At 39.1% G+C, this 12189-nt stretch overlaps 1 protein-coding gene across 3 annotated transcripts in view; it reads left to right on the forward strand.

The window, feature by feature from the left end:
- Positions 1–591: 591 nt before the first annotated feature.
- Positions 592–12189, forward strand: part of HAAO (3-hydroxyanthranilate 3,4-dioxygenase) — a 37892-nt gene continuing 26294 nt past the window's right edge. For all 3 annotated transcript variants that reach the window (XM_082755915.1, XM_082755914.1, XM_082755913.1), the window contains exons 1-2: positions 592–740; positions 5063–5141. In XM_082755915.1, the coding sequence (XP_082612041.1) occupies positions 661–740; positions 5063–5141 (159 nt within the window). In that variant the 5' untranslated portion in view covers positions 592–660. The remainder of the gene's footprint in view (positions 741–5062; positions 5142–12189) is intronic.

The raw sequence follows: 12189 nt of genomic DNA on the forward strand, positions 1-12189 counted from the left end.
CAAATTAAAAAGATCGTTTATGAACAACTGCTTTTGGTCTTACAAATGCAGGAGACATTTTTATTTTTGTTATTTGGCAGAAGTAGTTCCCAGTATTTTCAATCACAACCTCAATCATTCAGCCTAACAAGGTTGAAGAAAGGTGGGAAAAGGAAATAGGACTCTATTATCATGCACGAAACACATAGATATTTAAGTATGTATAAAAATACATTTTATCTATATTGTATACATGTAGTTAAACTTTGAGCAATGGCTCTCAAGCTGCATTTAGCTTTGAAACCTGATGTTTCTATTAAGTGCCCAAGTTTTCATTACTGTATGTAGCAAGGCAGTTTCTGTACAGAGAAAGTTTCTTTACTGCAGCTGATGCCGTAAAGAGAAGGAAGCAACCTCCTGTGGGCAGTAAGAGTCTCAGATGAAAATATTTATTTTTTTAAAAAAAATGCTGGTCAATTATTAGCTAAGCTGCTGGAGCATGAGCACTCTTTGCAAAGTGACCTTTGGCTGATGGACCTGTCCCCTTTGACACTTAAGCCTGAAGACACCTCTTCTACCAACCAATCCCTGAACTGGGGGGATGGAGTCACACATAGGTTGCTCACAGAGCAAGCACTATGCAAACTTCATCTTCATCAGAAGTTTCGTAGCTGGTGGACCATGGAGCTTCTGGTAAATGTCAGAAAATGGATAGAAGAAAACAAGGCAGCCTTTTTACCTCCTGTGTGCAATAAACTTATGTGAGTAAATGAAGGTGTTTTTTTGTTTGTTTGTTTGTTTTAAATGTTGTTCTTAGATATATAAATATTCTTAGCTAACAGAGGAAACTGCTAAAATGCATACGTGGTAAAGACTAGTAAGGAACCGTAGTTCCTCTCAGGCTACAGCCAGTCATACCGCAGTTTTGAAGGACAGGAACTAGCTGAAATCTTTTTGTGGTAACTCTGCAGAAGCTGTGAAGATCAGTTTCAATATGTCTGCCCCAATTCAAAGTCTCTTGTAGGCAATTAGGCTGCTAAGGGACTTTGTGTCATGCCCTTTGACAATAACCTCATAGAAATCTGAAGAGATGGCATTGCATCCATAGACCGTAAGATTTAGCAAATAGATTCATGCTGCCATCTTACAACCTGGAACAGCTGCTAGAGCTGCTAAGTGTCATTCCAGTATTGCAGAGGAGCTGAATCTGCAGGAGCGATCGAAACTGACAGGGCATATCACATGAAGATAAGGAGAATCAATGGGGAGCAGGGCTGAAAGAGCAGGTTTCCAGGGCATTTCTGAGCTGTCAGGGCAGGGTAGGATGCTCTGAACACAGCATGAGGCTAAAAAGGCAACATTGCGGGGCACTGACTGACAGCTTGGAGCTATGAACTGTATCCTGAATAATTATACAGCTAATATAAGAAAAAAGTGTGGGTATTATGCAGGTTTACAGTATGCATATTGCCAGCGTCAAAGTCCATGAAAAAGTTCCAGTGTAAGTGGTCCAACATGTGGCACATTCTAGTTGTGTTTCCAAGGATTTCTTTTATCAGTGAACTTGAGGACAATACATGTAGTCCAACATTGCCTCTATATGAAGGTTTTCATAAGAAAGAATAATGTACGAGAAATTATAGAAGACTGAGTTTTATGAAGAACATAAAAAGCAGGTGTTCTTGCTCTTCTATATTTTTCTTCCATTTGAATTTTAACAACTACAATAGCAAAGAATGTGCCTGTTGCCCCTGCCCTGAACTGCTACCTCTAATCAAAAGCTGATTTGGCACTACTGTAGCAGTGGCAGTGATACTAATTTCCATTCAAAGCTGCAAGAGTTTGCTTTTCAAAGTAATGGTTGCAAGACAAAAATAAGGTAAGAGGTACATCCTTAGCAAGATGTCTCTGTTGAATCTACAGTTTATGTTCTAAATGAGAAATTCTGAAACTTGAGTCACTGCAATAGTTTCACAGTGGGAAAGAGAAGAAAGTGTCTTTTTACAAGTGCTTTCATTTCTTTCATTTTGAGAATGGATTTAGGAAGCATAAAAGCATATCTATTTCTGAAGCTTACCAATGACAGTGGTAAAGCTTTAGTATTTTAGAGTATGTGAAATATTCATTTTTTCATTCTTCATCAGTAAAATTAACCTTTTTGTTATTACTGCACTACTCTGCACAGCCTACCAGCAGCTCTGTGTAATTCTGAAGTAACTCTGAAATATGAGGTCTATCAAAGGTCAGAAAGTTACACGTATCCCTAAATCCTTGATGTTGATGAGTCTCCCCCATAAACACTGTAAAAAGCTAGAGTGAAACAAGGAACATTTTTTCATGATAACGCTTGCATAGATTAAAAAATAATAAAAAAAAAAATAATCAATTTCTCCATTGAAGCTTCAGCCTGTGGAGGAGGAGAGAAAAGCCATGTACTATATAGATACTGAGTTTCTCACCACCTGCTCCTAGTGATATCTACATTTTTTCAGGATTTTCCAAAAAAGCTTTAGGCAATTTTCCAAGATGTGACTAATAGATTTCCAAGATTGTTTTCAAAGGCTTTGATACTTTATATGCCGAGTGCAGATGTATAAAGAAATCTTCTCACTGCCTTCTACACTGCAAGAAGGCAAACACCTTAAAAAAAAAAAAATAAAGTAACTTAAGATCCTAAGTTTCAAAAGAGAATTAAAGGTTAAAATATAGGTCTTACAGTGTATCAGTAAGACTTCCCATCTCTAAATTTGTTACAGCTTTCAGACTTTCATTCAGTTATGTTCCATACAATTGTGATGATCAAAGGTTTTAAGTATCTGTGTGGGATTTCAAAACAAAACCTCAATTCCTGAATCATCATCCGCTTAGAGTTTTACCAGAGTCAAGAAAACAACGTGATGTAAGAGCTACAACTTAATTATATATATTTTAATTACACTGTCTTGCAAGCTTAAATACTTTTTAACCTCAAGGAGCAATTAGCGCAAAATCAGAACGCTTGGGATAGCTGATTTTTACAGGGTTGCTAAGGCACTTTTAACGCTTTTCTTTGAGTTCAGAATATGATACTGTAAGGAGGTAAGGAGACCTCATTACAGTCATGGAGTATCTCATTCTTTGTGGTCTTGAGACATTTTCAAAAGGTTGCCTGCTGGTCACATTTTCTTTATGTGATTAAGAAGAAAAATATAAGAGTATGTAAAACTTAATAGGCCATTGATTAGCAGCTCATTCTAAAAATAATGCAATCAAGTAATTTCCACACTCCTGTAACCTTTATGATACTGAAACTGCATTAACTGTCTCCCAGACGGTCTTAGATGAACCTGCTTTTCTTTCTTATGATTTGTCTTATTTCACTGCAATTATATTAACTGGACAACTTTATTTAGCAGTGTGGACAAACGAACCTCTTTGAATTCCTGCTTGTATTTGATAGTTAGAAGTTTTTGATAGTGCCATTGTATAATTCTTAATCAAAGCAAGAATTAACCCATTGTTGCCAGTTTATTATGCAAAACTAAATCCATAGGGTACCAGAATTAATGTTAGATTTGCCAAATAGTTCAACAAAAAGTTAAGGAACAATGGTTTAGAGAGCAATAGCTTCCCTTTTAATTATTGAACTAATAAAATCAATCAGTTGAATCAAATACAATGGGTTTCTGTAAAAATTAATTAATCTTAAAAGTAGGCTACATGATGCACGTAGATCATGTTTCTCTTATTCTTCAGGGCTGATTTGAATTTATTTCATGAATAATTAGCTATGTTGTTACTGCTTTGGTCTTCCTACCCTTCTCTAGTAGAAGGGTTCATTAATACAGAAGTATTTCAGCATGTCCTTGAAAAGAAGTATTAAATCTGCCTGGTAGAGTCAGTTCTGATTTCAGTTCCTTATTTTAAGATACTGGCATGAAGCCAGGAGCTGTAATGTGTACAAGTTCCCATGGTGAGAATAGTAAATTTAAGTATTGTAATCTAATTTAATTCTTTAGATTTTAATTTGATCAAGGAATGGTTTGTCACAACAGTTATTTCTGCTTTACTAATCCTTACTGTGGTGTTCTTTATAATTTAACTTCTCTTCAAAGTAAGCATGATATAAGTACCAGATCAAATAAATACGTTCAGTAATTCAGAATAGTTTGGTTTCTCTCAATTAAGGCTTGTGCAGTGCTGACACAGAGGCATGTATTTCTTTCCTGAATTGTAGGGGAGCATAGTCCTGCTGGTTCTGTATTACTAGGATTTCCAGTTAGCTCAAGTACTTCCTCATTGAAAAGTAGAGGTCAACATCCTTCAGCTCACACGTCAAAGAGAGCTTATGGATAAATTTTGAATCACAGTTAACAATTCTGATTTATAGCGTTTTTTTCCCCACACAAAGGAAACAGAAAACTGCTACTTTACCTCTTTATTAAGATACGCGCAGTGATAGATAATTGGAGTTCTATCTATTCTTTGTGACAGCTGAGAAAATAGCTCGCTGAGACTCTTACAAGGGACAGAATTAAGATAAAGGGCCTGAATCTCTTTTTTGTGAATCAACCACAACCGCAAAGAAACCATTGTAATGTTGTTCCACCTCAGCAAAACTGATATAAATAGAAGAGAAATTAGCTCATAATTCCTACCATCAGAATAGAATCTCTAGTAATTCTGCCCCTGGGAACCAAGCATGATTTTACCTTTATTAAGCTTAAAGAGATTTACCTTTATCCTGAACTAATAATTGAGAGGGCATTTTTCCTGTCTTTCCTGTCTTTTACATATCATTCTTTGTCTTTGCAGTTCAAAGCTCTTTCCACTGTTGGTAAACCTTCGTTCTCTTTTCACAGCTAGAGGAACCAAAACACCAGGAGGGAAGTAGATGGCCTCAGGTCATCCAGCAGGCCAGTGGCAGAGCAGGAAGATGCATCTAGGTGTTTTCTCTCATTCTTGTTGCTACTTGTCACTTGCTATTGTTTCATTGACTCACTGTAGTCAAAGCATCACAAAAGTAAAAAATAAAAATAAAAATCCATGAAATAAGGGACACCATGTATGGAGGTAGCTTTAAATTGTCACTTTTCTTTTCTAGGCATCGACATCAATTGAATGTGATGTTTGTTGGAGGACCAAATGAAAGGAAGGATTATCATATTGAAGAAGGAGAAGAGGTAACCTATAAGTTGTTTTAATTGATCTGTATGGTTAGAATGCAGCTACATTTGAAGCTACAGATTAGCAATGCCAGGCTCAGTGGTGTTGTACTCACTAGATCTATTCAAAGTCTTACACAGAATTATACACCTGAACCATAATTTCTTTTTAAATAAACTACGTGTTGAAATCAGATCTATTTTCCTATAGTTCATTTTCAACAGGAAACTAGAGAAAGTACTTTTACACATCAAAATGTGTCATGTCAACATTTTGGAATGACACTTTAGAAAGGTAAGAATATTTTTTAAGTGATATTTTGTTACAGATTATCAGTTTATATTTCAAAAGTAATTTTGAAATTCAGAAATCAATATTATTTTCAGAAAAAAAATATATATATAATTTCAAGCCAGTGGGCTTTGTGAAAAATATCAGCATTTTCTACTTTCATTCATATTTTGAAGGATAAAGAATATCCTATGGAATATCCTCTTTTCCGAAAGAAAGAGATCTGGGGGTTCTAACTGTTGTCAAGTTGAATATGAGCCAGCAGTGTGTCCTCTGGCAACCAGGAGAACCAACCATACCCTGGCATGCATCAGGCACAGCACTGCCAGCCAGTCCAGGGAAGGGATTGTCCCGCTCTGCTCTGTGCTGGTGTGGCCTCACCTCAAGTACTATTTGCACTTTGGGCCCCACAATGCTAGAAGGACATAAAACTGTTAGAGAGCATCCAAAGGAGGGCTGTAAAGATGGTGAAGGGTCTGGAGGGGAAGACGCACAAGGAGCGGCTGAGGCCCCTGGGTTTGTTCAGCCCAGAGCAGAGCAGGCTGAGGGGAGGCCTCATGGCGGCCTGCAGCTCCCTCAGGAGAGGAGCGGAGGGGCAGGCACTGAGCTCTGCTCTCTGGGGACAGCGACAGGACACAAGGGAATGGCATGGAGCTGGGACAGGGGAGGTCAGGCTGGGGGTTAGGGAAAGGGTCTGCACCCAGAGGGTGCTCGGGCACTGGGACAGGCTCTCCAGGGCAGTGGTCACAGCACTGAGCTGCTGGAGTTCAAGAATCACAGAATCACAGAATTTTCTAGGTTGGAAGAGACCTCAAGGTCATCGAGTCCAACCTCCAACCTAACACTAACAGCCCTCCACTAAACCATATCCCTAAGCTCTACATCTAAGCGTCCTTTGAAGACTTCCAGGGATGGTGACTCCACCACTTCCCTGGGCAGCCTGTTCCAGTGCCTCACAACCCTTTCAGTGAAGAAGTTCTTCCTAACATCTAACCTAAAACTCCCCTGGCTCAACTTAAGCCCATTCCCCCTCGTCCTGTCACCAGGCACGTGGGAGAACAGGCCAACCCCCACCTCGCTACAGCCTCCCTTGAGGTACCCATAGAGAGCGATAAGGTCGCCCCTGAGCCTCCTCTTCTCCAGGCTGAACAAGCCCAGCTCCCTCAGCCGCTCCTCGTAGGACTTGTTCTCCAGGCCCCTCACCAGCTTCGTCGCCCTTCTCTGCACCCGCTCAAGCACCTCCATGTCCTTCTTGTAGCGAGGGGCCCAAAACTGAACACAGTACTCAAGGTGCAACTATCTCAACAAAGCTCTCAGACAAAGCTCTGGGTGTACACATGAGTTGGTTTCCATGATCCTTGCAGGTCCTTTCCAGCTCAGGATATCCAATGGTTCTATGAGAATAGAATCTCTCCATACATGTATTTTTCAAATCAGTCCCCTTCTCTGCATATCTTCTGTATCAAAACAAAGCCATGCAACTCAAAGCTTTGAGTAATGAGAAGCTGTTGGGCTGACTATAGAATATCGGATGAAAAGGTGGAAACCTATCAAAATTGTAACATTATTCTCACAGCCTGCCCTCAGCTGTGGGCACAGCCGTGTCTGATAAGGTACCAGGCTACCCATCACATTCAGGATATCCCTTTTTGTTAGCTGCACTGTGTTGGCAGGTCCCTCAGGGTGGGGAAGCAGGGAGGACAGACCTCAGGGCAGTGCAGTACGAAGCAGTTGTCACTGACCAGAAGAATTTACCATCTAGCAGGTATTTGACAAGGAAATTCCAGAGATACTTAGTTGGGGAAAACAAAGTGTGGTTTTGTCAACATGATTGCATCCTTGGGAGAGGATTAACCACATCTGTAGCATGACAGCTCAGAAAGCACTGAAAAGAATATCACATCTATATGGCATGTTTTAAAGCGTTATATGTTAGATTAACAAAGTGAATTTTGTTAAGGTCAGTGACATTAAGTTTCTACCAAGCATAAAATAAAGGCAGATATGGAAGTGAATGAGTCCAAATTATTTTTTCCTGCAACTTAACAAAATTGTTCTTATATAATTAATTTATTTTCTTGCTCTGAAGAACATCCAAGATGTATATACTAAGAGCAAAACAGAGAAGAAAAAAAAAAAAAGCTGAGGTTGAACTGGAATAACAGTCTGCACTGAATTGCTAAATATCACAGAATACAGAATCACAGACTGGTTTGTGTCGAAAGGGACCTTAAAGATCACCTAGTTCCAACCTCCCTCCTACGGATAGGGATACCTTCCAACTATGAAGTATATAAATACAATATATTTATTTCTTTTTTTATGATCTTGCTTCTCCCTGCATCTCTCAGTTTATGCTAGATTGTTCTTGGTCCCTGAGCAGTTCCTATCCTGTTGCATTTTAAAAAATTGTCTTTTTTTCTTCCCATAAAACAAAAGTCAGATGAATATCATTTACATCAGTTTTTTGTTATTGCTGTTTTCTTTTCACAATGCTCATACATTTGCACCTTCTAGTGATCTAATGAATCCTTTAAATCTATGTTTTTCATTTAAAAATTGTAAGAGAGTTTCCTAGTAAAAGGGCATATTCATAAATAGGGATTGGGATTAAAAAAAAAAAAAAAAAAAAAAAAAAAAAAAAAAACAGGTCCTTTATAGTTCTGAGTGATAATTTGAAACCCAAAATAGAGGCATACCGTTAACCAAATCATGAATGCAAAAACTCACAGTCCTTTTCACAAGTGTAGCTGATACTGTTCTACTAGTATTCTGATACCCACAAAAAATGGTTTAGAAAGGAAAGTTAACTAGAATTGTTTGTATTTGTTCAGACATGATTTTGTGCCTGTTATTAGTCACAGCTTATATTGTGTCCTATGGCACATGTGCTGTCAGCCCACAGTTCACAGCAGGAAGCAGCTCACACGCAGAGATGAGGGTTTAGGAGCATCCTCCTAAATCCTCCTCCTCCTAAACTGTTCCCTGCTGGCACCTTTAGTGTGCAGCTGTATCAGGAAAATGGGTTCTGATGGCTAATTATGAGAGGGTCTGGAGATTTGATTTGGAATCTACATCCATGGAGACAAAAACAGTACCCAGTCTCACAATTTTTTTTCCTGCTTAGCAGGGGTTTCCTAAATATGTAGCTTGATACCTCGCTCCTTCCTAATTTTCCACACACTACTTATTTGCCAGCCTTCTGCAGAAAAGTACTGTCTCAAACCCAGGACATTGTTTTCTATCAGACAGATTTTATAAATGGCAAAATTAAGCTGCACCTTACAAGAGATAAGCTATTTGCATTCTTTGGCTTTAATTTATCACTATGTCATAGTCATTCTTTTTCCTGTATTTGCTTTAGGACATACATCTTCTGTTGAAACAGCAAAATGTTGCTTTAGGACATACATCTTCTGTTAAAATAGCAAAATGCTGTGAGAAAACATTTTTATAGCTACACAGACAAAACTTTCTTAATAGGCACTAAATAGATTGTGCTATATATACATATCTAGTTTTGTAAGTTTTTATACAAACCCTTCATGAAGTACTGATGAAAAGCTTGTATAGAAAGATTGTATGCCAGTCCTGACAATGCTCAGCGCCTTATGGCCGAGGGTCATAGCTGTTTTTCAGGTCCCAGACATAACTTGGTTTCTTTAACTTTTCATCATACAATAGCATTTGTGACGTGAAGAGTTAAGGTGTTCACACAGCTCACAAAATTCACGGTGTATTTACTGCATTTTTGCTTACTTGCAAAGCCTGAGTAGGGGAAAAGCTATTCTTTTATCTTATTCACCTTATTTATACGATAAGTGAAAGCTGAAGGGAACTGTTTGCTTCAAAGGACATTAATGACACATAAAAACCATGATCATAACAAAGCTTAACTATAGTAAAATCAGTTTCAGATTTTATTTATTGCACAGTGTGGGCTGCTTTGGGGGAAGGTGAGATATGCTAAATCTAGGATCAGAAAAGTAGTTAGGCTCCCATCTCTTTACCCATTTCAGTCCACCACTTAAACATAACAAATCTCCAATAGCTGCCTTTAATTTCATAACAATTCATATTCTCCTCACACCTGATGTTGAGTCTACATATAATAGTGCAGTTCCATGCAGCGAAATTCAAATCAGCCTTTCATCTACCACCTGCAACACATTTGCATTGGCACAATACTGCACTTGGTGTTAAAAGCCCTGCTTCTCATTGTGGCATGAGTGCCTGAAGTTTCTGCTCTTGGCATCTAGGTTGTTTCCCGTGTATGCAGCCAGCTACAAACTGATGCAGCCCCAGGTCAGAGTCCTAGCACTGCACTCCTGCAGAGGATTTTCAGAACAGAAACCCTCTCTCCTCTGATCAGCTTGGCCAATCCCTTCAGCTTCGTATAGCATATTTACACTTTCTATTTGGGATACAGTTGTTGTGCTCTGAAAAGCGATAAAGATTTCAAGTCATATCTGTCACAGCTCATCTGCATTTCCTAGCCTGAGCTTCAATTTCTCTTTTTCTCCCCCTCACATACACACCACAAGTAGGATTTGGCTCCAGTTTCTGACAAATCTGCTTAAATGAAGCCTGACCCCTTCTTCTAGCTTATGCTGCTCTCCAGGCAGCATGCTTTGGAGAAACTCCCCTAGCAACTTCATTCTCCCTTTAGATTGTATGGGGATACTGGATGCCTAAGGAGAGAGGAAAGTGGCTAGGACGATCATTCCAGTAGGTGGTATTGCAGTGCTTATCTCCTGAGTTAAACTGAGAACATGAGTCTTAGCAGAGCAAGCAAGATCTTTTTGCTCCTTATATTTTAAAAACACATTTATCTGGTGAAAACTCTGAATATTTTAATAAGAAACAAAGCTCATATTAGAAAGCAATAAGAGTGATGATCCCCTTGCATCAGAAAGAGATTGTGTCTTCAGAAATATGTTTGCTGCATAAAATTGTTAGGATGAGTCTTGGCTAGTATTCATGTTTCACAGGTGACATGTAAATGAGCAGAGAAAAAAAAAAAAAAAACAAACAGTTTGCTCTGCCTTCCTCATCTGTTTGCCTTCCAGACTTCTGATGGCTGAAAAGCCTTGTGATGAGTAAGGGAGAAAATTGTTTTTCTGTGCTCATGTAGATCAGTCACTGCTGAAGTCTGGAGAACACCCAGACTTTACTCCCACATCAGAATTTGATTTGCTTTTCATATTAATTTAGTACTTAACAATCTGACGTGCAATGCAAACCAGGATACGCCAAGTCAGAACGTCGTCGCAGAAGTGGCTAAGCAATCCTAAATTCCACTTTCAAAATCAGCGATCAAAGTATAGTGCAAACTGCAGATTTCTTTAGAGGCCCATGAATAAGTTGTCAGCCACAAGAACACTCACAGAGCTCTGGGCTACTATATCTAGGCAGAGTTTGATGTCAAAGGTGGATCTAAATTAGCAAGCCATACACCGAACTACTGAGCATAAAAGAGAATCACAGAATGGCTGAGGTTGGAAGAGGCCTCTGAAGATCATCACCACCCCCCTACCAAGCAGGACCACCTAGAGCACATCTTGTGTTGTACTTGGCCTGTGCAAACCTGTTAGAAATTCAGCACTGATCCAGCTGCCTTTCCTCACAGTTTGACACAATGCTATCCAGTTTGAAGCACAATCAAGCACCCACACACTCACCACTACTTCATTACTCATGTGTCTTCATGTCTTTTTTTTTTTTTTGGGGGGGGAGGGGGGTGAGGGTGGGGGTGGAGGGGTACGTAGGAAGAGCTCATATTTGCCCAGAATGCAAAGCTTGGTCAGCACTGAAAAAAAAGGAAAAAGCAAAAAAAAAAAAAAAAAAAGAAAAAGGAAAAAAAAAAAGTTCCAGTAAAATGACAGTATAATACTATATTGGCAAACTGTCCTATGAAACAGGCATGGACTATAACTCACAGAAATGTTAAACATTTGACAGTTTCCTCAATAAAAGTTCAGGGTATAATATAAGGACATCAGTAGATTCAGTAATTACAGCCACTTTAATGCATCACAGTGACATCAGATGATTTATAGAAGCCTAAAGCATGCAGACATTCACAAAAAAAAAAAAAAAAAAAAAAAAAAAAAAAAGGACCATAATTTACAATGGTAGGTAGTATTTAAGTTCAGACAGAAAAACAAACAAACAAACAAAAAACACATTTATTGGCAATGGAACAATGCATACCTCCCTCCTCCTTTCCCACTACAAAATAATTATTTTAATTCAAAACTCAGTGTTGTGTCAAGAATCTTTTCTTGTGTCTGGATTGCTCTACTGTTGAGCTGAAAGGCTCCTTTCCTCTCCTCAGCCTTCCATTATCAGTAAGGTGCTTATCCACACAATCTGTACTCACAAACAGCACAAAACTGTCCTCCTGTTGTTCTTTGCATCATCAACATGTCTGTGCAAGCATTTAGGAACAGTTCCCTCAGTAGCTATAGGGAAGATACCACTCCAAAAGTCATCAGTTCCAAAAGGATCTTTCAATTTCTGCATTGCCCATGCCATGTTATTATGGGGGCATTGAGTGCACCCTCAGTAAGTTTGCAGATGACACCAAGCTATGCGCATGTATCAATCTGCTCGAGGGTAGGAAGGCTCTGCAGGAGGATCTGGATAGGCTGCACCGATGGGCTGAGGTCAACTGCATGAAGTTCAACAAGGCCAAGTGCCGGGTCCTGCACCTGGGGCGCAATAACCCCAAGCAGAGCTACAGACTGGGAGAGGAATGGTTGGAGAGCTGCC

This window comes from Aythya marila (genome assembly GCF_965140915.1).
Source record: "Aythya marila genome assembly, chromosome: 3".
Lineage (NCBI taxonomy): Eukaryota > Metazoa > Chordata > Aves > Anseriformes > Anatidae > Aythya > Aythya marila.